This window comes from Rhinoraja longicauda, chromosome 12 (assembly GCF_053455715.1).
Source record: "Rhinoraja longicauda isolate Sanriku21f chromosome 12, sRhiLon1.1, whole genome shotgun sequence".
In the NCBI taxonomy this organism is placed as follows: domain Eukaryota; kingdom Metazoa; phylum Chordata; class Chondrichthyes; order Rajiformes; family Arhynchobatidae; genus Rhinoraja; species Rhinoraja longicauda.
The window spans coordinates 33582685-33606190 of record NC_135964.1 but is presented as its reverse complement, the minus strand read 5'-3'; the positions used below and the strand labels follow the sequence as shown (position 1 = coordinate 33606190).

General features: G+C 41.6%; 1 protein-coding gene across 2 annotated transcripts in view; it reads left to right on the top strand.

Moving 5' to 3' along the window:
- The window catches only part of LOC144598890 (claudin-24-like), a 72262-nt gene extending 49084 nt beyond the window's left edge, over positions 1-23178 (top strand). For both annotated transcript variants that reach the window (XM_078409452.1, XM_078409453.1), the window contains exon 2: positions 22088-23178. In XM_078409452.1, the coding sequence (XP_078265578.1) occupies positions 22088-22964 (877 nt within the window). In that variant the 3' untranslated portion in view covers positions 22965-23178. The remainder of the gene's footprint in view (positions 1-22087) is intronic.
- Positions 23179-23506: the final 328 nt, after the last annotated feature.

The window sequence follows — 23506 nt, the reverse complement described above, 5'->3', positions numbered from 1 at the left end:
CATGTACAATGCTAAGACCACCAATTTCCAACTGCATACTTCACTTCTACCTCAGTTAATCTTTTGCTGAATCGCTTATACCTTTGTTACCTCTATATTTGACTAGTCCAAACAAATCATTGTAAACTTTTCTTATTCCATGCTTTGTAAGCTTAAGAACAACCAAACCACGTATCTATGAGTCTGGACATGCACTACGCCCCATTCACCCTGGGCTTCCTGACCGACATCAGCTCCCAAATTAAGCAGAAGCTCCATTTTAATATTCCTCATGGTCACACCCTTCTCTGTCTCTAGTCTGCTACTAAATCATTAAATAATTAAGTATAAGGAGCATCATATCCATTTTGTGAGTAGCATAGACTGCCCAATGTAGCCAACTGAGTGCAATTAGGGCCTCAGTGCTGAGTTCAGTGGGGCAGGCAACCTTTCTCTTGACTATCCTCTCAGTGAATGAGTCTATGATGGCAGCCTACAAGCAATCGTGAATGTATATTGCAGTTCAACTACTGAGGGTGTGGTGAACTTGTTACTGAATTATAGCACTCTATTTTGATTTGTACAAGATGTTGGTGAGGCCACATTTGGAGTATTCTGTTCAGTTTTGGTCACTCTGCTTTCGGAAAGATGTTGTTAAACTGGAAAGAATGCAGAGAAGATTTACAAGAATGTTGCAGGGACTTATGGCCTGAGCTACAGGGAGAGGTTGGGCAGACATAAAATGCTGGAATGGGTAACGTTTCGGGAGAAGAAGGGTCTCGACCAGAAACGTCACACATTCCTTCTATCCAGAAATGCTGCCGGTCCCGCTGAGTTACTCCAGCATTTTGTGTCTATCTTTAGCTTTATTTCTTGGAGAGCAGGAGAATGAGGGGTGATCTTTTAAAGGCGTACAAAATCATGAGAGGAACAGATAGGGTAGATGCACAGTATCTTTAATCCAGAGTAGGGAATCAAGAACCAGAGTTCAAAGGTTTACGGTGGGAAGGAAAAATTTATTAGGAACCTGAGGGGCAACTTTTTCCACACAGAGGGTAGTGGGTATATGGAATGAGTTACCAGAGGACATAGTTGAGTCATGTACTATAACAACATTTAAAAGAAATTTGGACAAGTACATGGATATAAAAGGTTTAGAGGGAGATGGTTAGTTCTGAAGATTAGCTGCACTCCCTGAGGAGGTAGGTTGGAGGCGTGGTGCAACTTGCAATGGGAAAGATTGAGACAAGTATTGGGTAAAGAAATGCCCACCACTCCTCAATGAGATTGGCTCCATTGTGGAGCCATTGGTGAGGATCAGGGTTCATATGCCATCACGAAATAAAAGTAAGATGGAGATGAATTTATCCGGGTCACCCAGTTTGGAAGCTCTATGATGTCTTCTGGTTGATGATGTCAAAGTCTGTAGTGTGATTGATAAGAGCCATGTATCCTTGCCGGTATTGTGGCCTGCAATCCTCTTGGAGTTATTGCTGAGTACAATGTGTGTTCACTGAGCCTAATGTGTACAGATTACCCTGTTCGATTCAAAAAGAAACTTCACACCCAGAAAAGACAGTTCAGCTGGACTTTTCTTTTGGCAGACATTTAAAGCATCTCTGAAGCCATATGATTACCCACCTCTTCCTAGACATGAACAATGAATTTGTGCCTGAAGCACTTCGCTGCTAAGTTTTAAAATTTGAGATAGTTTCCTGTCTGCTCCTGAGGCCCTGTTATTTTCGAGATGGGATATGGTCCTCTTGACTGCTTGTCACTCAGGAGTGATGGCAAAGCTGGACCGAGATGGAGTCAAAGGCACTCATGTTTTCACATGAAAAATAATATACTGCATATTCATTAAGGCTCAAGAACAACACATTTAAATTGATGCTGTTGCCCAAATTATGAATTCTTGGAGCCTCAGCATTGAGAATATTTATGCCCCTTTAATCCTCTCATTTAACAGACTAGTACCACCACTACATTTCCTGAGGCATTAAAAGTCATCCTTAACTTAAGGACAATGAAATAGGCCAACTACCTTAATAATGCCAGTATATGTTGTTCTAATTTAGTTTTGTTTAGTTTATTTAGTTTAGAAATACAGCACGGAAACAGGCCCTTTCAGCCCAACGGGTCCGCGCCGACCAGCGATCCCCACACATTTACACCATCCTATACCCACTATCGACAATTTTTACATTTACCATGCCAATTAACCTACATATCTTTACGTCTTTGGAGTGTGGGAGGAAACTGAAGAAAACCCACGCAGGTTATGGAGAGAATGTACAAACTCCGTATAGACCGCACCCGTAGTTAGGATCGAACCCGGGTCTCCGACGCTGCATTTGCTGTAAGGCAGCAACTCTACCGCTGCGCCACGGACTATAATTACAGAGGCTGCTGCTGGGGTCTTGTAATTGATAACATCATACAATGTCTCTGGAATATGGGACAATATTAATATCCTAATATTAATATCAGGGGTGGCACAGTGGCGCAGCGGTAGAGTTGCTGCCTTGCAGCGCCGGAGACCCAGGTTCAATCCCGACTATGGATGCTGTTTGTACGTGTGTGGGTTTTCTGCAAGATCTTTGGTTTCTTCCCACACTCCAAAGACATACAGGTTTGTAGGTTAATTGGCTTGGTATAAGTGTAAATTGTCCCTAGTGTGTGTAGGATAGTGTTAATGTGCGGGGATCGCTGGTCAGTGCAGACTCGGTGGGCTGAAGGGCCTGTTTCCGTGCTGTATCTCTAAATTAACTAAACTAATTAGAGCACCCAGGGGAAACTTGAGTGATCAGAGGGAGAGTGTGCAAACTCAATGCACACAGCCCCAGAGGTCAGGATTTAACAGGAGCTGCTGACGCTGTGAAGCAGTAGCACTACCTACTACCCCACTATTCTCATCCCCACCCAGTCATGTCCATGACCCTTGAAGTTTTGACCTAACCCTTGATTTTCCAATCTACTCAGTCCCAACGGGTGTGACTCTGCCCATTCCATTCCAAAGGACTCTCCCAACACACTCCCCATCCTCCCACACAACACCCACCCTTCCTGTCTGCTATCTAAGGGCTAACAGTTCTCCACTGCTTGCTCTTCAATGGAAAAGTCTTGGACCTTGCCTGTGATAGAATAGTTGGCAGGCTGCCAAGCACAACTATGGGTGTGGGCTTCCTGCGCTGTGGCAATTTAACATACCTTTTGTGGCGGTAAAGAATTTCTAGGACAGGAACTTCTTGGCTATGCAATTCCTCATTAAATAATCACTGAGTTATCAAGCAGACCAGAAAAATACAAAATGAATTTAGCAGGGACAAACTGCTGATGTGAACCCTTGCAGATGTACATTTAAACATGCTTTCTTCTCTTGAAATGAAACTCCTTGCCAGAAAGATGACATTAACATTCCATCTTGCAATGTTCTATGTACCCACTTTGCAAGGAACAGTTCTGAAAACAGTTTATAACAGAGACAGGAACTATATCTCGGATTAGTTAGGATGTCAATCGGAAGCTCCATCTGGCCTCTCAGGTGGACCCAAAGGATGCCAGAGTTACATTCAAGTAAAAGCAGGAGCAGCGTTGTGTGTGTCTGGCTCTCAGCTAATCGTTAAACATATTATATGATAATCTACCTCAATGCTTCTGTGGATGTTGCGTTTCCTGCTTGATAACAGTTACTGCATTGCTTTCACTATGAGCATATAATGAAGCTTCAGTCACTGAAATCATGTCTGCCTTTAAGCCTATGGTCCAAGCATATAACCTGAGCTCTTGGTTCACTAACTAGCTAGTCTGAAGAAGAATCTCAACCGAAACATCACCCATTCCTTCTCTCCAGAGATGCTGCCTGTTCCGCTGAGTTACTCCAGCATTTTGTGTCTATCTTTGGTTTAAACCAGCATCTGAAGTTCCTTCCTACGCATCAAACTGGGGCATCTCTTTCCTCCTACTAGGATATAAATTGTCCACTGTATTATTTAAAGGGAAGGAAGTGTGTCCCGGTGTCTTGGTCAGCATTTATCCTTCAAACATCATTGTTAAAATATTGTTAACATTCTGGATTGTTGCAAAAGAAGGGGGAGGACCTGTGGCACCGATCTCATTTTGAGGGAGTCACTGAAGACTGGGGATGTTTTAATAGGTTGCAAATAAGGTAATGCAGTGCCTATTTTCTATAAAGTATGACAGGAGGCAAAAGCAAAATGGGCCAATTACTCTTTGTTATGACCTGACCTAATCGAGTGGGCCACCTCTTAATAACAATCGTTTAATAGCAGCGAACATGGATCTAGAAGGGGCAGGAACTATCTGGTCAATCCCCCTGGTTTCTTTGAGGAAGCACACACCTTCTTAGACGTGGAAGCACTGTGATATGTGTACCTTGATATTTAACTGGCTTTTGACAAAGATCCATGCAAAGACTAATAGTTGGGAATCAAATGTTTGGAAATTCAGGGAACAATAGCTCAGCTGAGCAGCAGAAAAAAAGTGAATGATTATTTGTGTCAGGTGAACTACATGCCATGCTACTTTGGAGTGGAGAATAGTGTCAAACTAGTTATGATTTTTATTGAGATTAGCTTTAACCTGAAGCCGGTTTAACATAGGTGAGAGCCAAGATAAGAGCACTTACAAACTTAACTTTCAGGCTTGGGGATTTTCAATGGCAGAAGTCCAAGGGGCCTCAGTTATTTGCTGTTTGTTTACTTCCTACCCAGAATGTCCCAAAGAGGCCACAGAGCACTTGCAGACTGGCCAAGGTCGGAAAGCCTTTAGCTGCCCATCTGACATAGAAGGGGTTTCAACAGCTTGAGTCAGAGACAGACAAGACCACAGTGTTCCCAATCCTGCTCCTTATAACCCTCATGAAATAATGTTTTAAATTGAGTCTCTTTAACGACTGACTGACATTACTGGACCCACATCTGCACAAATTAATAAGACACGGGATCAATTTAAGTGGACACTCATCTACATGCAAAATCTTATGGATTTAAATAAAAAATGATTAGGATATGTGTAGTTAAGAAAGCTGTTCAGTGTTGAAAGCAACCACGTGCTAGTTTTCCATTGCAGCTGATGGGGTAGCATTAAATCTGCACCACTTGGTTTGGAAACTCTAATTGGAAAAATAGAATTTTTTCTAAGTGGTTATTTTTGCAGGGATAGATGTCATGTAGTAAGAGGAGGTGGTTTAAAAAAAATTACAAAATGCATTGAGGAATGCAAGTGGGCAGGATAATGGCAGATGGAATTTACCAGTAGAAGTCCCACACATCAGAAGAACAAAATAAATAAAAGACATGTTTCATAATAGCTCAAATAGCTAAGGAAGAAACTGCAGTTGCTGACACAAAAAACAGAACACTTGAAGAACTCAACAGATCAGACAGAATCTGTGCAGGGAAACGGTACGTATCCATGTTTTCGGCAGAGTCCTCGCTTCAGGACTGACTGGGATGAGGAAAAGTTGCCAATATACAGCCGTGCGTGGGGAAATTGCACAGAGGCTGGGAGGTGTTGGGTAGAATCAGATGAGGTGGTGCGGGTGGATGATAGGCAGATGGAGCCAGGTGGCAAAGTGGGGACGGGATGGGAAAGGTGAAGAAACGGAGAAGAAACCAAGGTGAACAAGTGATTGTGTGTGGGAAAAGAACAACACCGATGTGGGCTACCTGAAATGAGAAAATTCTATTTTTCTAATTAGAATTTTAATAAGAAATTAAAATTTCTATGTTCCCAGTGTCCGTACCATCGTGTCATAAGCTACCCAAACGGAATATAAGATGTTGTTCTTACAATGTGTTTGCCCTCTCTCTTGCAATGGAGCAGGCCGAGCTTCATGGATCCAACACTAAATATATTTAACCACTGAGCAGCAGTGATCAAGAAAGCCTTTAAGGTATTCAATGCATAGCCACTGGGGAGTTGCTGCCCTTGCTCACCAATCTAAACTTACCTGGAGTGGGTAGGCTGGTACAAACTTCGACAGGGAAACAGCCACCAATCCAAACAGCTCGAGCAATATTGGACAGGACTCCTGGAGTGGAATTGACTATAATCACCTGCCTCAGGTTGAACTGACCATCAATCAGTTTCAACACCTCAAGACCTGTTAAAAATGGAAAAGGACACAAAGTGCTGGAGTAACTTAGCAGGTCAGGCAGCGCCTTTGGAGAACATGGATAGGCGACGTTTCGGGTTGAGACCTTTTTTCATACTCAGAAATATTTTTAATTTTTAACAATTTGGGAAAATGGAAATATTTTTTAAAATACGAGAAAATATTTAAAATCCATTCAATGCATTTAAATTAACAGAAGGAGAAAATTATAAATTACATGAAACTTACCAAGTCTACTCTGCCATTCAACGTGACTTTAAGATAGGTGTGAGAAAAGTCAAGACAGAGTCACAAAGTCATACAGCATGGAAACAGGCCCTTCAACCCAATTTGCTCATGCCAACTAAGATGCCCCATCTACACTAGTCCCATCTGCCCGCGTTTGGTCCATAGCCTTCTATCCACATGCCTGTCCAAATGTCTTTTAATGTTGTACCTGCCTTAACTACCTCCTCTGGCAGCTCGTTCCTTATACCCAACACCCTCTGTGTGAAAAGTTACTCTTCGGGTTCCAATCTTTCCCCTCTCACCTTAAACCTTTGTCCTCTGGTTCTTGATTTCCCCTACTCTGGGTGAGTCTTTGTGCATTCATTCTATCTATTCCCCTCGCGATCTTATGCACCTCTATAAGATCACCCCAGTCTTTGTGCTCCAAGAAGTACAATTCTAGGCTGCCCAGCCTCTATAGCTCAGGTCCTCAAGTCCTGGCAACATCCTCATAAATGTAAGCGTGAAATAAGTATCTCATAAATTGGCAGAAGTAAACTCTCTGGAATCACTGAGGAAGCTAAGAACATAGAAATGTAGGAATCGCTTGATAAGAAATTGATAATGTTTATTACTGTCTTGCTGGTAGTCATGTGGTATAAAGACAAGGTAGCTGCAAGAGTAACTGGAAGTCACATTGGCAGGATCTCCCTAATTGAGTGAACTGAGGTTGCCTTCTTTCCTCCTTAACCATTCCGTGTATTTTCCTCTAATGGGTTGCAATATCTCAAATTCATTGTAGTTTGTGTGTTTTTCCTTGCAGACTGTGGTAATAGTTGCAATATTACTTTCCAATTATAACAGAGTCAATATTTGTTTTATCTCCATAATGTGCATGTTATGAAACAAAGTGGAAAGGTATACATTCATCTGAAATATCATTTCCACTCATATAACACAATCTCACAGCGCTGAGACTAGCTATTAGGCCCATCATGCCCGTGCAGGCTCCATTTCTATTTTGTTGAACTTCCCTTAAAGCCGTATAATTTACTTACAATGGAGGTAAGAACTTTTTATTGTATCTGTGTGCTTTTCAGAACTTTAAACATGGCACAATATCTGTCAGACAGGCAAATAGACATGTGAGTGAAATGCTATTGGAATATTTGATATTCACATCCAAATATTCCGACTTCTGGGAGGAAGTATGTACTTGGATATAATTGTTTATAATTGCTCCGCAGTGTCTGCCAGCAAATATCTTCTTAATGACAGGGAACATATTAAATTAATGAAGAACAACTCCACTTGTAAGAACAGTTCAGGCTGTTCTTTGCCAGTGATTATGGAGGCCTATAACACCCAAAACAGAGGGAGGGAAGGCAGTAGAACAAGAAATTAAGAACCCAACAAGACCCTTTTGATTACCATAGGGATTGCAGTGCTGGACAAATGTGCAAAAAGGGAAGGTAATTTAAATTATTTTTCTTTATTTTAATATTTTTTTAATTATTTGTAGTTTTAAGTATTTTAGTGAACTTTAATATTATTTGCAATTTTGTTTATTCCTTTTAAATGTCTACAATTGTAAATATCTCTATCAGAGATGTTCAACACAATTTTTTTAATCAGTTATAGCTTTTATAGTCAATAATCTGCATTGTTGGCTGCCCAAGTTTTCAAAGCATTTTGGGGGCATGGTATCTCTGTTTCACGGCAGGCACTCCAGCCACAATTGCAGCTGGAGTCCGGGAGGTGTCAGGCCAGTGAGTTTAGCCAAGCCCATCCAGCAAGGTAGGTACAGACACTGTGAGCTGAGAGGCCAGTGGGGCAATGGTTCCAGGAGGAGGAAGTGGGCTGGCAAGAACTGGCCCAGTGGTTCTGTAAGTATACGGCTTTGTATGCAGCGGTGCCACATTTCTCACAGAAACAACATTGCAAGCAGAATTGCCCAGGAACCTTAAACCCTTAGGAGGAAATTTTGCATGTAGTGCAGCACCCACTACCACAAAAGCCATCCAAACCCCACAAACCTGTATGCAGGTCCACCCCAGGTTACGGCGGAGCTCCGTTCCTGAGAACTGATTGTAGCCCGAATAGTTCGCAAGTCGGAAATGTGGTCACCATGGAAATATCTTTAGGGAGAACATAGGCCAATCAAGGACAGAATGCCATAAACCAAGTTCCTACACAGCGGAAGATGTCTGCAGTCCCTCAGCAGCTGGTAAATCCATCCCTCCGGACTTCCAAACACTTTTTCATATGTGTGGATTGTACATAAATGGGGTGTTCATAATCTGGAGAAGCCCTTTAAAGCAGTGTTGAGCCTCCACTGGGAGGTGATCCAAGGTCAGGGTCAGCACCTGCAACCTGACGCACAACCAAGGAGAGCTCAAATTTGGATAGCAGGCTTAGCAGAAATGTAAAAGTCTCAATTCATACCCTCATCACATCGATCCCCCAGTCCCCAATATTTCTTCCTCATCTAGTTTAGAATTAGGAGTGCAAATGAAAGACTACCTTTGAGAATTATGGAGAAGAGAATCACTATGGCAGTGATTTGCTAAATCCATCTTTCACTCCCTTTTCCCCACTATGACCAAACGCCCCTGTATCCACCTCCCTACTCCGTCAGAATTCTGTGACCTTAGTTTACCTTTGCAATTGTTCATCAGTAGATCTTTATTTTTATATGTAAGCAAATCCAGTTATTCAATAACCATGGGTCTGAGGAATTGTATCCAGGCTGTAGGACTTAAGCTGTGTACTTTGACAGTAACTTGGATGTGTGCCAACACACATTTGTACTCATGAGCCTTACAGACCCATAAATTGCTCTGTGGGAAATCAGATTGCAAAATACTCCAGGTGTCATTAATTATTTACCAATTGTAATAAGCACTATAAATTCTAGTCTATAAATCACACTCTCCATTTAATGGTTCTAATTTTTTTTAAGCTTTAGGTAAACATATACATTATTTAATGTCTGGTGAAATATATTCAAAATGTAAATTTACTTGTTACATTTGTAAAATACACTATTAGACATCAGCGTGGAACAGTTTCATGATATTTAGTAGAACATTTACTTGCATGTATCATGCAAACTTGAATTGCTTCATTCAAATCACAAGGTAGAAGGAAGGCAATTTTTGACCTTCTTGACTCCCAAGTAATGAGGACGATGTGGGGACAAAATGTAGAGCCAGGTTCAACCACTCCACATTTCTGGAAATTGAATTCCATTAAGAAAGCTGAAGATCAACTTGTGTTGGGACAATGTTTCTTCATGAAATTGGAATACGAGAGAAGCAATGACAACAGTATTTCTTTACCTTGGTGTCAGATTTCAATGGTTTCTTGACCTTGCCAATTTCAAGTTACTAGATTGTGCCTTTTAATGCAAACGTAGTTAAAGGGATTAGCAATTTCTGTCAGATTTGTTTTTTACCTACATTTGCTGGTCCTTTTGTTTTCATTTTGTTCTGGATATTGGGTTTCAGAACCTTCAAGGACATCCATTTCCGATGCACTCTATCCCTTTACATGATTGGCGACCATTACAGAAGCACACTTTACTATTAGGCTATGGAGGGCAGAAGGCAAATGGAGTTTAATCCAAGCATGTGTGAATGCACTTTGGGTCGAATGTAAGGGGAAGGCACGCAGTTAATGACAAGACCCTTCAGAGCATTGGTGAACATAGGAATCTTGGGTTCCAAGTCTATAGCTTCCAAAAAGTGGCCTCACACTGTAGAGCAACAAAGAAGGTGCGTGCTATGCTTGCCTTCAATGGTCTAGGCATCGAGTATGAATCAGGAAGTCATGCTGCAGCTTTATAAAACCTTGGTTAGGCTACATTTGGAGTATTGTGTGCAGTTCTGATCCACCCATTGCAGGAAGTATGTGGAAGCTTTGGAGAAGATGAAAATTAGATTTACCAGAATGATGTGTGTAAGAAGGAACTGCAGATGCTGGTTTAAACCGAAGATAGACACAAAAAGCTGCAGTAACTCAGCAGGACAGGCAGCATCTCTGGAGAGAAGGAAAGATGACGTTTTGGGTCGAGACCCTTTTTCAGACTGGTTAGGGATAAGGGAAATGAGAGATATAGACGGTGATGTGGAGAGATAAAGAACAATGAATGAAAGATATGCAAAAAAGTAACAATAATAAAGCAAGCAGGTGTTTGTAGGGTGAAAATGAGAAGCTAGTACGACTTGGGTGGGGAGGGATAGAGAGAGAGAGAGAGGGAATGTCGGGGCTACCTGGTGAGAGAAATCAATATTCATGCCACTGGGCTATAAGCCACCCAAGTGATATATGAATTGTTGTTCCTCCAATTTGTGTTTAGCCTCACTCTGACAATGGAGGAGACCTAGGACAGAAAGGTCTGTGTAGGATTGGGAAGGAGAATTAAAGTGTCCAGCAACCGGGAGATCAGGTTGGTTCAGGCGGGCTGAGCGAAGGTGTTCCGCGAAACGTTCGCCCAGTCTGCGTTTGGTCTCGCCGATGTACGAGTCCACATCTTAAACAACGGATGCAGTAAATAACATTGGAGGAGGTGCAAGGGAACCTCTGCCTAACCTGAAAGGACTGTCGGGGTCCCTGGACAGAGTCGAGGGAGGAGGTAGAGCCAGAATGATACCTGGATTATAGGGTATTACTCTATAAGAAGAGGTTGGAAAAACTTGGATTGTTTTCCCCAGAGCATCAAAGATTGAAGGGAAGACCTGGTAAAGCTTTATAACATTTTGAGGGGTTTAGATAGGATAGACAGTCAGAACCCTTTCTCCAAGATGTACAGGTATGTAGGTTAATTGGCTGGGTAAATGTAAAAATTGTCCCTAATGGGTATAGGATAGTGTTAATGTACGGGGATCACTGGGCGGCACGGACTTGGAGGGCCGAAAAGGCCTGTTTCCGGCTGTATGTATATGATATGATATGATATGAAATATTAAAGACTAGAGGCCATAGCTTTAAGGTCATAAAGGGAAAGTTTGAATGAGATATGCGGGGCAGGTTTTTGTTTTACATAGAGAGTGATGGGCACCTGGATGACACTGTCAGGTGTGGTGGTAAATGCAGAAATGGTTGTGACATTAAAACTTTTAGATAGGCACATGGATGTGCAGGGAATGGTGGCATATTGGTCACATGCAAGCACAGGAGATTAGTTTAACAACCACATGTTCGGCATTGTGGGTTGAAAGGCCTGTTCCCATGATGAACTATTCTATGTTCTATGAATAATGCAAGCCAAGATGGATTAAAATATAAAAGAACTCCATGATTTGCCTTGCATTGCAGACATAAGGCAAAAATATAGATCGGGAGAAATAACATAATTTACAGATTTGTGACAAGCATCTCAAGCCAATCTATGGGAAAACCTCAAGATAAGATATGGAAATGTCGATAAGTACCAGTATCAGCTTAAGCCTAAATATTTTAACCTCACACTTACTCTCAACTCCACGGTAGACATCAGTAAATCTGCCTTGCGCAGATGTATCAGGCAGGCGACTGACGTGTCAGTTGCGAGAGAAGCAAGCAACTTTAGCACTCTTTCTGTATACAACAAGCTCTATTCAAATGAGGAACTCTTGTTTTATGGGGGGGTTTTAGTTCTTCCAAAGTGCAGGTTGTCACATTTGCGCAAGTAGCCTCAATAGATTTGCATAAAATAATGGTGCATTAGTGGAAATGGCAACTATTGTATTAATGTACTGATAATCCATGAGCAACTGTACAAAGTCTGCACAGATCAATGCTCTTTCCTCTACACAAGAATATCGCAAGAACAGGAGCAGACTGTACGGCCCTTCGAGCCTGCACTGTCATTCAGCAAGATCATAACTGACCTTCTACTTCAGTGCCATTTTCCAATAACATCGCAATGGCCACGATTCCTATTTTAAGACAATCCACCTTGCCCTTGTTATTTGACCCAGGAGGAAAATCGCAAGGAAATCAAGACTGTCACCTGCAGTAATCTCCAATGACAACTCTAGACTGGCTTCATACATGCAAAATACTCTGTCATTTACCCAGTATGAATATTGGTCCAATGTCTTTGCCAAATGTTTAGATGTTGCATCCTTTGCTTGATACTTGGCAAGGGTGCCATATTACTTGAGAAACTGCAATGTTTGTGTAGCAGACCTGCTAAAGTTCATCACATATGAGTAGCAGCAACGTTCAAATGACAGAGCGTGTTAAAGTATTCCCTTCATCATGATGATGAGTGGATTGATAATTTACATCATTCTCTGAATGATGATGCTTCAGACTAAGTCAATCTTTGAAGACTGGGAACCTCTGCTTTGCTGATGAGATAAAATGGGAAGACAACCTATTTTGGCAAGCGTTGGCCAAGAGAGAAATATTGACCAGAACATTGGGGAGAACTAATCAATTCCTTGGATTGCAATTGTGGATGAGAGGTCGTTGGCTCATAGCCCTTGAGAAAGTGATGGTGAGATGCCTTCTTTAATCATAGAGAGGATTCTGTAGGGGATCCCTCGCGCCTGCTGCCCTTCCACTCGGAGGAAAGTATTGCGGGTTAAGAGATGCTGCCACCTAATTGTAGTTAAATCAGTGAATTATTATAAAGTAGTGAGGACTATTGATTAAGTGATGTTCTATCAAATCCTACACAGCAGCTGGGGAGTGTAAATTAGAGTAATTATATGTATAAGCAATAAAAACCTACTTTAGAGATACAGCGTGGAAACAGCCCCTTCGGTCTACCGGGACTGCGTCGACTGAGGATCACTCAGTTCTATCCCAGACACTAGGGACAATTTACAGAAGCCAATTAACCTAAAAACTTGCACATCTTTAGAATGTGGGAGGGAACTGGAGTGCCTGGAGAAAACCCATTTGGTCACAGGGAGAACGTACAAACTGCGTACAGACGGCACCCATATTCAGGAACGAACCCAGGTCTCTGGTGCTGTAAGGCAGCAACTCTATCACGGTGCCAGTGTGGTGTCCATGAAACTACTGGATAGTTTTAAAACCCATCTGCTTTATGAATGTTCTTTGGGATTGAAATCTGACACCCCTGCTCTGTCTAGCATATATTAAATTCTAACCTACAGCAACGCTGTTGGCTTTCAATGGCTCAGCAAGCTGCTTAGTTCAGGGGAAATTGAGGATAGATTAAAAAATGAGACAGCAGAAGGTAAAATCTTGAGGGAAAAAAAAAATTCTGTGGGAACTCTTTCTGAGTTCCTAGAAACTGGCGAGGGGAAGAGGTGCGAAAAGAACTGGCAAGTGATAGGTGAATGAAGATGAGGAGGGATTGACTGATAGGTGAGACAGGTGGGAGAGAGAAGTGTGGAGATAATAATGAAGGTTGGAGGTGCTAAGTTGAGAAGAGGAAAGGGTGAAGATCATGGGAGCTGATAAGAAAGGAAGGTGTGTAGTGAAATGTAAAACCAGAGGGAGAAATGGTGGGAAGAAGGGAATGGGGGGAGAGGAGAAAGGGACAGGGAGATGAGTGGAAGGAAGAGGTAGAGGAGAAGAAAGTAACTGGGTGATGGGAGTGGGAGAACTAGAAAGAAAGATGTGCACAGGCAGGGGAAGGAAGAGAAAGTTATAGTAAGGAAACAATGATGCCAACTTCACGTGCAATCTGCACCCGAGATCAGGATTGAATCCAGGTCACAGGAGCTGTGCAGCAGCAGCTCTAGTGCTGCCCCATGTACGCCTAGTCTGTCAAAGCCCCCTGTACAGCAGTGAGACAACAGTGCCATACAATCTCACAGAGGCATTTGTCTAGATTTACTACTGACAGTAGGGTTAGAATTTTGTCTTCCATCACATCTGCTAAATGTGCAATAATCTTTGCAGGGTAAATTTGAACTCAAGTGTTTCCACATAGGGAAGCTGCCTCCTGTGAGTGGGTGATATCACTCGTGCTTCTGAACCAGCAGGTTTTAGTCAATCACATCTTAAAGGACCCAGTTACATAACCCAAGCTGATACTCCAGTGCAGGGTTCAGGGTACAATGCGTAGAGGTGCCATTGTCGGCACGGCACATTAATCTGGAGCCCTGTTTCACAATAACAAAGAACACATCCCCTGCATGTATTCTTCAACCTCTGAAACAGGCGATCTTATGTTGCATTGGGAACTAGCTCTGTGACAAATTAGCCACCGTGTATCATGCTGTCAATGGTGACTACTCTTCACAAGTGCTTCATTGGTTGTAAAGTCCTGTGGGAAACCCTGAGGCTATGAAAGGAAGAGTACGTCTTATATTCCTGACATACTGCTTGCAGGCATTAAAGTATCACGGGACAACTGTGCATGATTTTCCACACACAGATCTCCAAAGGAGAGAAAACCTAATTTTCCAACTTTACAAGGTACCTTTCTACATGCAAGGACTTGGCTAATGCACCCTTACATAATACATTGAAAGGATACATTCTATCAAAAATAGTGTAGGAATGTTAATTTCAAAGTAAAAATTGAATTGAACCAGGAATAACCCATTCACGGGTGATGGGAAAGTATCGGCTTAGAATGAAGAGAATGCAAGGGTTGAATTGTCTCTGGTTATCTTTAACATTATAGTTATTCATTTCTGAATTTCTCAAACAATGAAAGAAGTAATTTCTGTTTGATGGAAGAAAATCTTTCAGACACATGATAGGAATGATTTGGCTCGATAATATATACGGACTTGGGTAAAAAATATGACTGATAGTCGATTTGTTATTTTTATTCAATTACAAGATATGAACATCACTGGAAAGGTTTGCAGTCATTGTGAAAGGATATGTAGATGCAATTTTATTTTGAGTTATGAACATGAAGTAAGATTCAACAAGCAATGCAAAGCTTATTTTGCGATGCACGCTTATCGTATCATGTCAAAAACAGAATGAGCTTACCATTTGGCCCATCATAACCGTACAGCCTCTTTATCGGAGCTGTCTAATTACTCCCACTTTACTGCTTTACTTATACACAAGAGGTCAGCACTCAGATCACAATGCCTGTTAACGATAATCGGACAAAATCTAATGCTTCCTACCTGCTTCAAGTGGATCTTCTCAATATTCCCACTACTGTTGTGCAGAGTCGTTCTGATTCTTCTAAGGCACTTGAAATAATAAAAGTAATGATGTTTATCATTCAATTTGTAAAGCAAAACAAAATGTTCTAAAAGTCCTTTGCTAATTTTAGATTCTTTAAAAGAGGGTGCAAATTTTACAGACAATTAAAAGATGGCGGGTTCCCCCAACTAATGTATTTTAGACAAATGATGGTCAATGCAAATATTTAAGTAGATGAGGGTAAATGGTGTAAGCAATGAATCCACAGTGGAGAAACAAGCCATTCAGCCCATCTAGACCATATTGTGTTTATCTTCTGAAACACAATTATTTTATCCCCACGCTGCCCCCTCCATCTCCTTTCGTCCTCTGCAGCCTTTCCTATAAATTCATCATTTCTTATCTACTTAATGTTCAAACAGCATATTCAGCCTGTGCAATGGAATTCCTCCTAAATATTTAAATAATAGCCTTGTTATATTTATGATTTGTTCAATACTCACCCACGGGTTGATTGAAGAGTTCCAAAACTCAATGTAAACTTAGAGAGAACGGAAGATCCTAAACAGAAAGAAACTCTTGTTTACACAATGGTGAAACACTGTGAGTTGGTTGATGACATATGATCATCTTGATATTAACCATGTGGCTCAGAATGCAACCTGCTTTATATTATTAATGACAGCAGCAAAAAAACAATCCAATCTTCTTTACACTTCTAGCCTTTTACTATTCCTCCTGATAGAATGAACTCTCATTATTTCTGGTTCTATTCATCCCCTACCTTGAGAATCTATCTGATCCCAAAGCATTTGATGTAGCAATGCATTGATAATTGGCTTAAATTTGCATTTCCAACTATTATATTCAACCGCAGATATAACCCAACATAGAATTTGATCTTGGAGTCTATACAGTCCTTGCTGCTCTAGCCTGGTAGGATGAAGGGGGCAAACTGGCTTTATGTACACTAGAAAAAGTGTGATGGATCTTTTGCCTGCACTAAAGCACTTGGATAATGGGCATTAGTCAAGTTTACTGGTATATACACAAGTATAGGTGAGGTACAGGTACAATGAAAATCTTTGCAGCAGTATCACAGGCACATAGACTCAGACAAGCACAGCAAACATAAATTATCCATAAATTACACTTAAAATTCTGTACAACAGCAAAAAGAAAAAAAGACTATGTTAAAAAACAGGACATTTGTGAAAACCCCAATTATATATTTTTTAAAACAAGTCCACGGCAGTGCAGGAGATAGTAGGTAGTGTTCCGTTGTCGAAGATAGCCCAGCTGTTGGCGGTTGTGCAGCAGAAAACAGAAGTTGGATTAGGGTTGTGTGTGTTGATTCAAGAACCTGATAGTTGTAGGTAAGAATCTGTTCCTGAACCTGGTGGCATGGAACGTCAGACTTCTGTACCGTATTGTTATCATTTCCATCTGTATTGCCAAACCCACCCAATTCTACTCACCCCATTCTAGATCCTGTCATACGTGCAATGCTGTAGCAGTTATATGAACACAGGAATGTAAGGCAGCGAGAGGCCAGGTGCCCACTCGAGCTTACTCCATGTATCATAGCTGTTTTGGGCCACGTCCACTTTTCTGCCCGATCCCCATCAATATTTTCTAACCCACTTCCAGTCATTGTCTGTCAGTCTTGGAAATAATTTGACTAGTAATCCAGAAACTGCTGAGTCCAATTTCCCACTGCAACAGTTTGGGATTTTAAACTTCGTTTTTGTTAAATTTAGAAACCCAATCTGGTATCCATTAAATGAAACTGTCCATTAGTCATAAAACTCTAATTGCTTCACTTACATTCTTCAGGGACAGAAACATGCTGTCCTCTGGCTTCTATGTTACTCCAGTCTCACACCAACATGGTTGATCTTGACATGCCTCAGAAGTGAACGAAAATCACACCAGTTTCAAGAATTGGGGATGACCTTAAACATCAGCCGTGTCAGCTACATTCACATTCTGAAAATCAATAAAGGCCCACCACCGATTTTCCAGGAATTCATCGTCTGGAGCATCCTTTAATCAGGACAAAATTATGAGAGCATACTTGAAATTCCCCCCAGGAAGTCCCCCTGAAAGTGTGGTGCTTCGGATGGATAAGGGGGCTGAGCTCTACCTCATTGAGCGAAATATTAGGATATTGAGTGGATTCATTGTGGAATGTTGTGAGACCAAGTGGATCACTTATAGAATACTAAGTGATTCAAGAAATAGGTTTACTGGAGAATGTTGTTGTTGGATCCAAAATAGAGTGTTGAGGGATGGAGCATTGGTCGTGATATCCAACGCGATAGTATTGATGGCAGGATTGAACCTGGTATATTGCGCAGATAAGTAGTGGTGTTAATAATGGAGACTTGCAAAGTATACATAGACCAACTTTCCTGTATTATTTTGTTTCAAACTATATCTGTAACTCCTTGTACCTTTTTCTGCAATTGTAATTGACCAATTCTACTTCAGCAAATGAAAAACACACTGCATGGTGAGCCAGATAAGATGAAAGATTCTCCAAGTATGGAGATAGCTCATGTTTCAGACCTATTTGGTGTGCAAAACTCAACATCTGGCACGAATGTAAACACGTGGAGGGATAATAAGATTTACATTCCCCGCACCTCTTCAAATATCTGAACCCTTTGTAAATTTCATGGTGGAACAATTGACATTTTCAAATCTGCCGAGCTAAGTGTTCACAGTTCTTCTCATTCTGCCAGTGTGCATCTCTCTCCCTGGCACTCATAGGTGTTATAAATCATCTTTAAAATGTTTTAATTTTCATGTAAATTTTACACTTATCTTCAACATCTGTGATAACATGAAAAAAAATTGTTCCACCCTTGAGGGAAAGAATCAAGGCAGTTTTAAAATATGTTATCTCAGTTCACACTGGAAACTTCCAAAGTCCTCTTGCAGTCAACCCTGTCTGATTAAAGCAAATTCATACTTTCTTCGGAAACACAAGAGACTGCAGATGCTGGAATTCTGAGCAAAAAAACAAACTGCTGGAGGAACTCAGCAGGCCAGCCAACATTTGTAGTTGAAAATGGATAGATAATATTTCAGACTAGGACCCTTCAGACGCTGTTAGAGTCGGTCCCGATGAAGCATTGTCTGTTGATTTCCCTCCACAGATGCTGCATGACCTTCCGAATTTCTCCAGCACTTTTCTTTTGCTCATCAGAACATAAATCACACGACACAAAATCAAAGTAATAACCACTGCCTGTAAACAAGAGTGAATACTTTCAGTTGACATTGCAAAATTCCTCATTGTCCATATCCTAAGGATTACATTAACCAGAAACTTCAACACTATGGCTACAAAAACAAATCAGAGCCTGTGTACAGTACTGAAATGACTCCTTAAATGACTCACCTCCTGAATTCCCAAAGCCTTTCCACCATTAAGAGATTTGGATTGTAAAAGCATACTCTCTATTAGGACAAGGGCAGAAGGCATATGGAGTATGTCACAAGCTGCAAATTCTCTCCCAATGCAAAGGTCCTTCTTATCACGAGGTCTAAGTTATCATTCACCAGGATTGAACCCTAAAATATACTGCTGGTGTTTCAGTGGATGTCTTAGTCTCTACCCTTTGTTCTGTATCTGAGAACCTGCCTATCCGAGGTTATCACTGTGTTGGAAATACCCCCCTTTTAAAGTAAGAGCACGAGTTTTAGCTTTGACAGGGTTTGGTCAGACATTATCCACGCCAACTGATAATTGGGCACTTAATTGATTTTAATACTCACCTCCCTGTACAACTTTGAAGCAAAATTTATGAATCATGGATCAAATAACACCAGAGCCCATTCAGCCCATTTCACATCGCTGTTGGCACAAGCTATCTAATGAATCGCATTCCCTTGCTTTTTGATCCTTGCATTTTTCGTCAAGTATTTCAGTTCTGTCTTGAAAACAACCATTGAATCTCCTTCTACTGCCCTTTCAGGCAGCACACTCTACAAAAACTTACTCTGTTAAAGAAGTATTCCCTCATGTTTCCCGATTCTATTTCCAGCCTTCCAGGTTTTCTGGTTACCATTCCTTCTGTCACTGGAAACAATTTATCCTTAATTATTAAAACCATCCATGATGCTGAACATCTCTATTGAAAGCCATGTGTCCTTCACTTGAACAAAGGGCTTTGGAAGTTATTCCGTTTACACTTTTAATTGAGGTTTTGCCAAACAACTTTCTTCCTTTGATCAGCTTTATCTCTTCCTGCTGTCTTTTTTATGATTGTACTTTATAAATCATATACCCAGGTCTTGGCCCAAGCAAGGATGGAACTAGTATTATATTAGTTTATCTTATGGTTGCAGACACCTGGCGATGTCTCTGCCTCTCTCTAGAAGGGGCAATTACAAAATGGAGCAACAATTACAAAAGCTGAACCACAACATTTGATGGGTCTGTGTCATTAAACAGTTAGGCATTTTATGAACAAATTCTGTCTCTCATACATTTGAGTGCATCTCGTCTAAATTTGTGGAATTGAAATCCTCTACTTAACTAATATCTGGAATGGGTGCCTTATGAGGAAGGGTCAGGTTTCATAAAAGTTAGAGGAGACTTGGTTGAAAGATATAAGATCCTTACAGGTATTAAGAGGATTGGTATGGAGGGGATGTTCACTCGACCAATGCTCAGAATAAGTAAGTTGTCTAATAGAGAAAGGTTAGATCGGCTGGGCTTGTATTCGTTGGAAGAAGAGAACAGTGGAAAGTGATATGATGGAAAGAAGTAAGATCCTGAGCAGTCTTGAGAGGGTAGATGCTTGATCTTGGGAGATATGGTATAAAAGTGAATGAGCTTGTAACCCAAGGGCAAGGGTTCAAATGGGAAAGAAACATAAATGGGGTTAATAAAAGTATCATTGGAGAAAGTAGTTTAAAAAACACAAAGTGCTGGAATAACTCAGTGGGTTAGGCAGCATCAAGTCAGGATTCTGCCCGACCGACTGCAGAGACCTACCTGCATCTGCAGTTCCTTGCATCTAGTTGGAGAAAGTGATCTGCATTGTCATGAAGACCCATCTACTTCAATCATAACCTGCAGGTTTGGAAATCTGCCACCCTGCTCTTCAACTGCGAACTATAACCAAATGATTGACTCAACTGCTGACTGAAGTGGTCCAGCAAGATGCTCTGTTCAAGGGCAGCTAGGGATTTCCAGCAATTGTTGGTTTCGTCAGTGAAGCTTCAACCCATGAATGAAAGAATTAAATCCTCTGAGTCAGAGGCAGGAGCAATGGCAATGAGCCATGCATTATTCTCATTACATAATTGCCAACTCTCCACTATTGTTTTCCATTTCCTTGACATTCCCAGGCTCTTTGACACACATCTGGATCTTAACTCTGCCTTGTTGCTGGGGTGGGAAAGGGCAAGTACAATACATTGTGGAATCAAGAAAAACACCTTTCCCTCATGGACAAAGTGCATGGACACCTTTCTGAAACTTTTCAGGTCAGACTCCTAACCTTCCAAATTTCACATCATGGAAAAGCTACAATTACCTCCTGCTTATGTTTACCTCACTTACCCAACCGAGTATGAAACCATCCCACTCCAGCTCAAGAGCTTGCTCTAAAGCTTCCCACAGGGATTTACTTGCAATAATGAATATATTTGCAGGTTTCTTAATGTGAAGCAATGAAGTCCAACGGTGTTTCATAGAGATTAATTTGTTATAAATTGAACAGTGAGATACATCAGGAAATAATAATAATAATAATAATAATAATAATAATAATAATAATAATGCATTACATTTATATAAGCGCTTTTCTAAACACTCAAAGACGCTTTACAAGGTTTGCTAAAACATAAAAGAAAATAAATAGATAAATAAGTAAACGAAGAGAAAAGGAGACAGAAGGCGAGGTAACGGTCAGTGATTGAAGGCAGTGCTGAACAGGTGAGACTTCAGTGATGTTTTGAATGTGGTGAGTGAGGAGGAGTCTCTGACGGTTTGGGGTAGTGAGTTCCAGAGTGTGGGAGCAGCGATGGAGAAAGCCCTGTCCCCCCAGGAAATAGTGGATGATCAGGCCCTTGGCCAAAAATGTCAGTCCTAAGAATGGTGAAGTAGAGAGCTGCAGGTTTAAGAAGAGAATTCCAGAGCTTACTGTAGGTCCTTAGCAATTGAGGGCACAAGCTGTTTAAGATCAGGGACTGTTTAAGATCAGGGATGACCTAGTGGCCAGAATTGAAAGAACCCAAATATTATGGGAGGGTTGTAAGTTTAGAGGACATGTCTGTGAATATTACTGCTGGTTGGTCGGCGCTGCTTGCAGGAGTATTTCAATGGCCACAGTGACAACAGGTTGAAGTAACAAAGTTACATGTTGGGTTTTTCCTGTTGTCCCTTGGTTGGGTATGCCCTTTGTAACCATGGTTTGACATGGGTCCACAGTTCTTTTTATTATATTAAACTCATTTGAAATTGATACTTCAAGTTAAGGAAGTATAAATAATACAATGTCTGGTAAGTCAATTAAAAAATTCCAATACAATTCCCAATTTGAACAACTTCATACCACACAGATATTGAGCTGTCTCTCTTTAGTGTTCATGATTAATCTTATAAAGTTAATTTAAGCAAAAGTGTTGTTTAACACTAATGTCTTCTATTGATTGCAGGTCCTCCATTCCAAGTTCCCCTAGACGCACCATGTGTACATACAGTAGAAGCAGTAAAGAGGGAATGTCAAGAGCTCGCAGCGACCTCAGTCCACCTCCTCGGGTTCAAGTTTCAGAAGTGCTGTCCTCTAATAAGGAGCGGATGTACACAGTCATTGAGCCATGCCTTGCAGGAATCTATGATGCTAAAAAGCCTTTCATTGAAGATAGGGACAACCGGATTAAGTCAAGAAGTTGTGTATTTCAATGTATAGGGTTTTGCCTGTCGTTCCTTGGTTGGATGTGCTCTTTGGCAACCACGGTTCTACGCGATTGGATGACAATGAACCATGACTTAGTGTTGACGGAGGAGTTCTCCATTGGCATCTGGGAGACGTGCGTTGCTCAAGAGGAAGGAAATGTCCAGTGCAAGGGCTATGATAGTCTCTTCACATTACCAGAGGACATTCAACTGGCTCGAATCTTCATGTGCACGTCCATTGCCTTTGGCCTGCTGAGCTTGGTGCTCTCGCTATCCGGGTCAACGTCTGTCACCTGCTGTGGTGATGATGATGATAATGTCAAAAAGGGGAGGTTAATGGTCTGCGGTGGAGTTCTCGCTATTCTGGCTGGAGTTACGACCCTCATCCCGGTGTCCTATGTAGCTCACTTGACAGTGCTGAAGTTCTGGAGTGCTGACATCCCCGATTTTGTCCCACGTTGGGAGTTTGGCCAGGCTTTGTTTGTTGGTTGGGCTGGTGGCTTTCTTCTGTTGCCCGGTGGTCTTTTGCTGATCATTGCCCAGTGCTGCTTCAGAAAACCCAAGAGCAAATTTCAACTGAAGCTACCATTACAAACTGCGAGGAGACAACTGTGGTATAAAGTGGAGTACGTCTAAGTGTAGATGTGGTCTCCTTTACAATCCAGTTAGCCTAAACTTCCTCTTAGTTTGTAACGGCAGATTAAACTGTCTGGGCCAACAATCGTTTGGACATTCAATAGCACCCGAGCTCCAAGGCCTCGGACGCTACTGAATTGGCTTACCCAAGGTAAGGCCTTTTCCCCAGTGCATTGGAAATTTTGTCCAGGCCCAGGTATTCGCAGGAGAGACATCCAAGGGAGGGGGGGGGGGGGTGGGGGGGGGTGGAGGGTTGGTGGGGGGGGGGGGGGGATGCGAAGATGAAGGCCAAGCACCAGCAGTGGGGGGTTTGGTTGATGGCAGTCCAATTGGTGTGATGGGAACCCTGCTCTTGCTCTTTGAGGGTGTGGGTTGGCAGATCTAGGGGTTTAAATCACCACTTGGAAGGTCAGGGTGAGGTTGGTGGTCATGTGATCAGTGTGTGGGGGCAGAGAGAGGGGCCAGGTGCTCAGTGACTACTGCCTGTGGATCAAGTTGGTTGATTGGTGGAATGGGTGTTTGGAGTCGGCAAGAATTTGGAG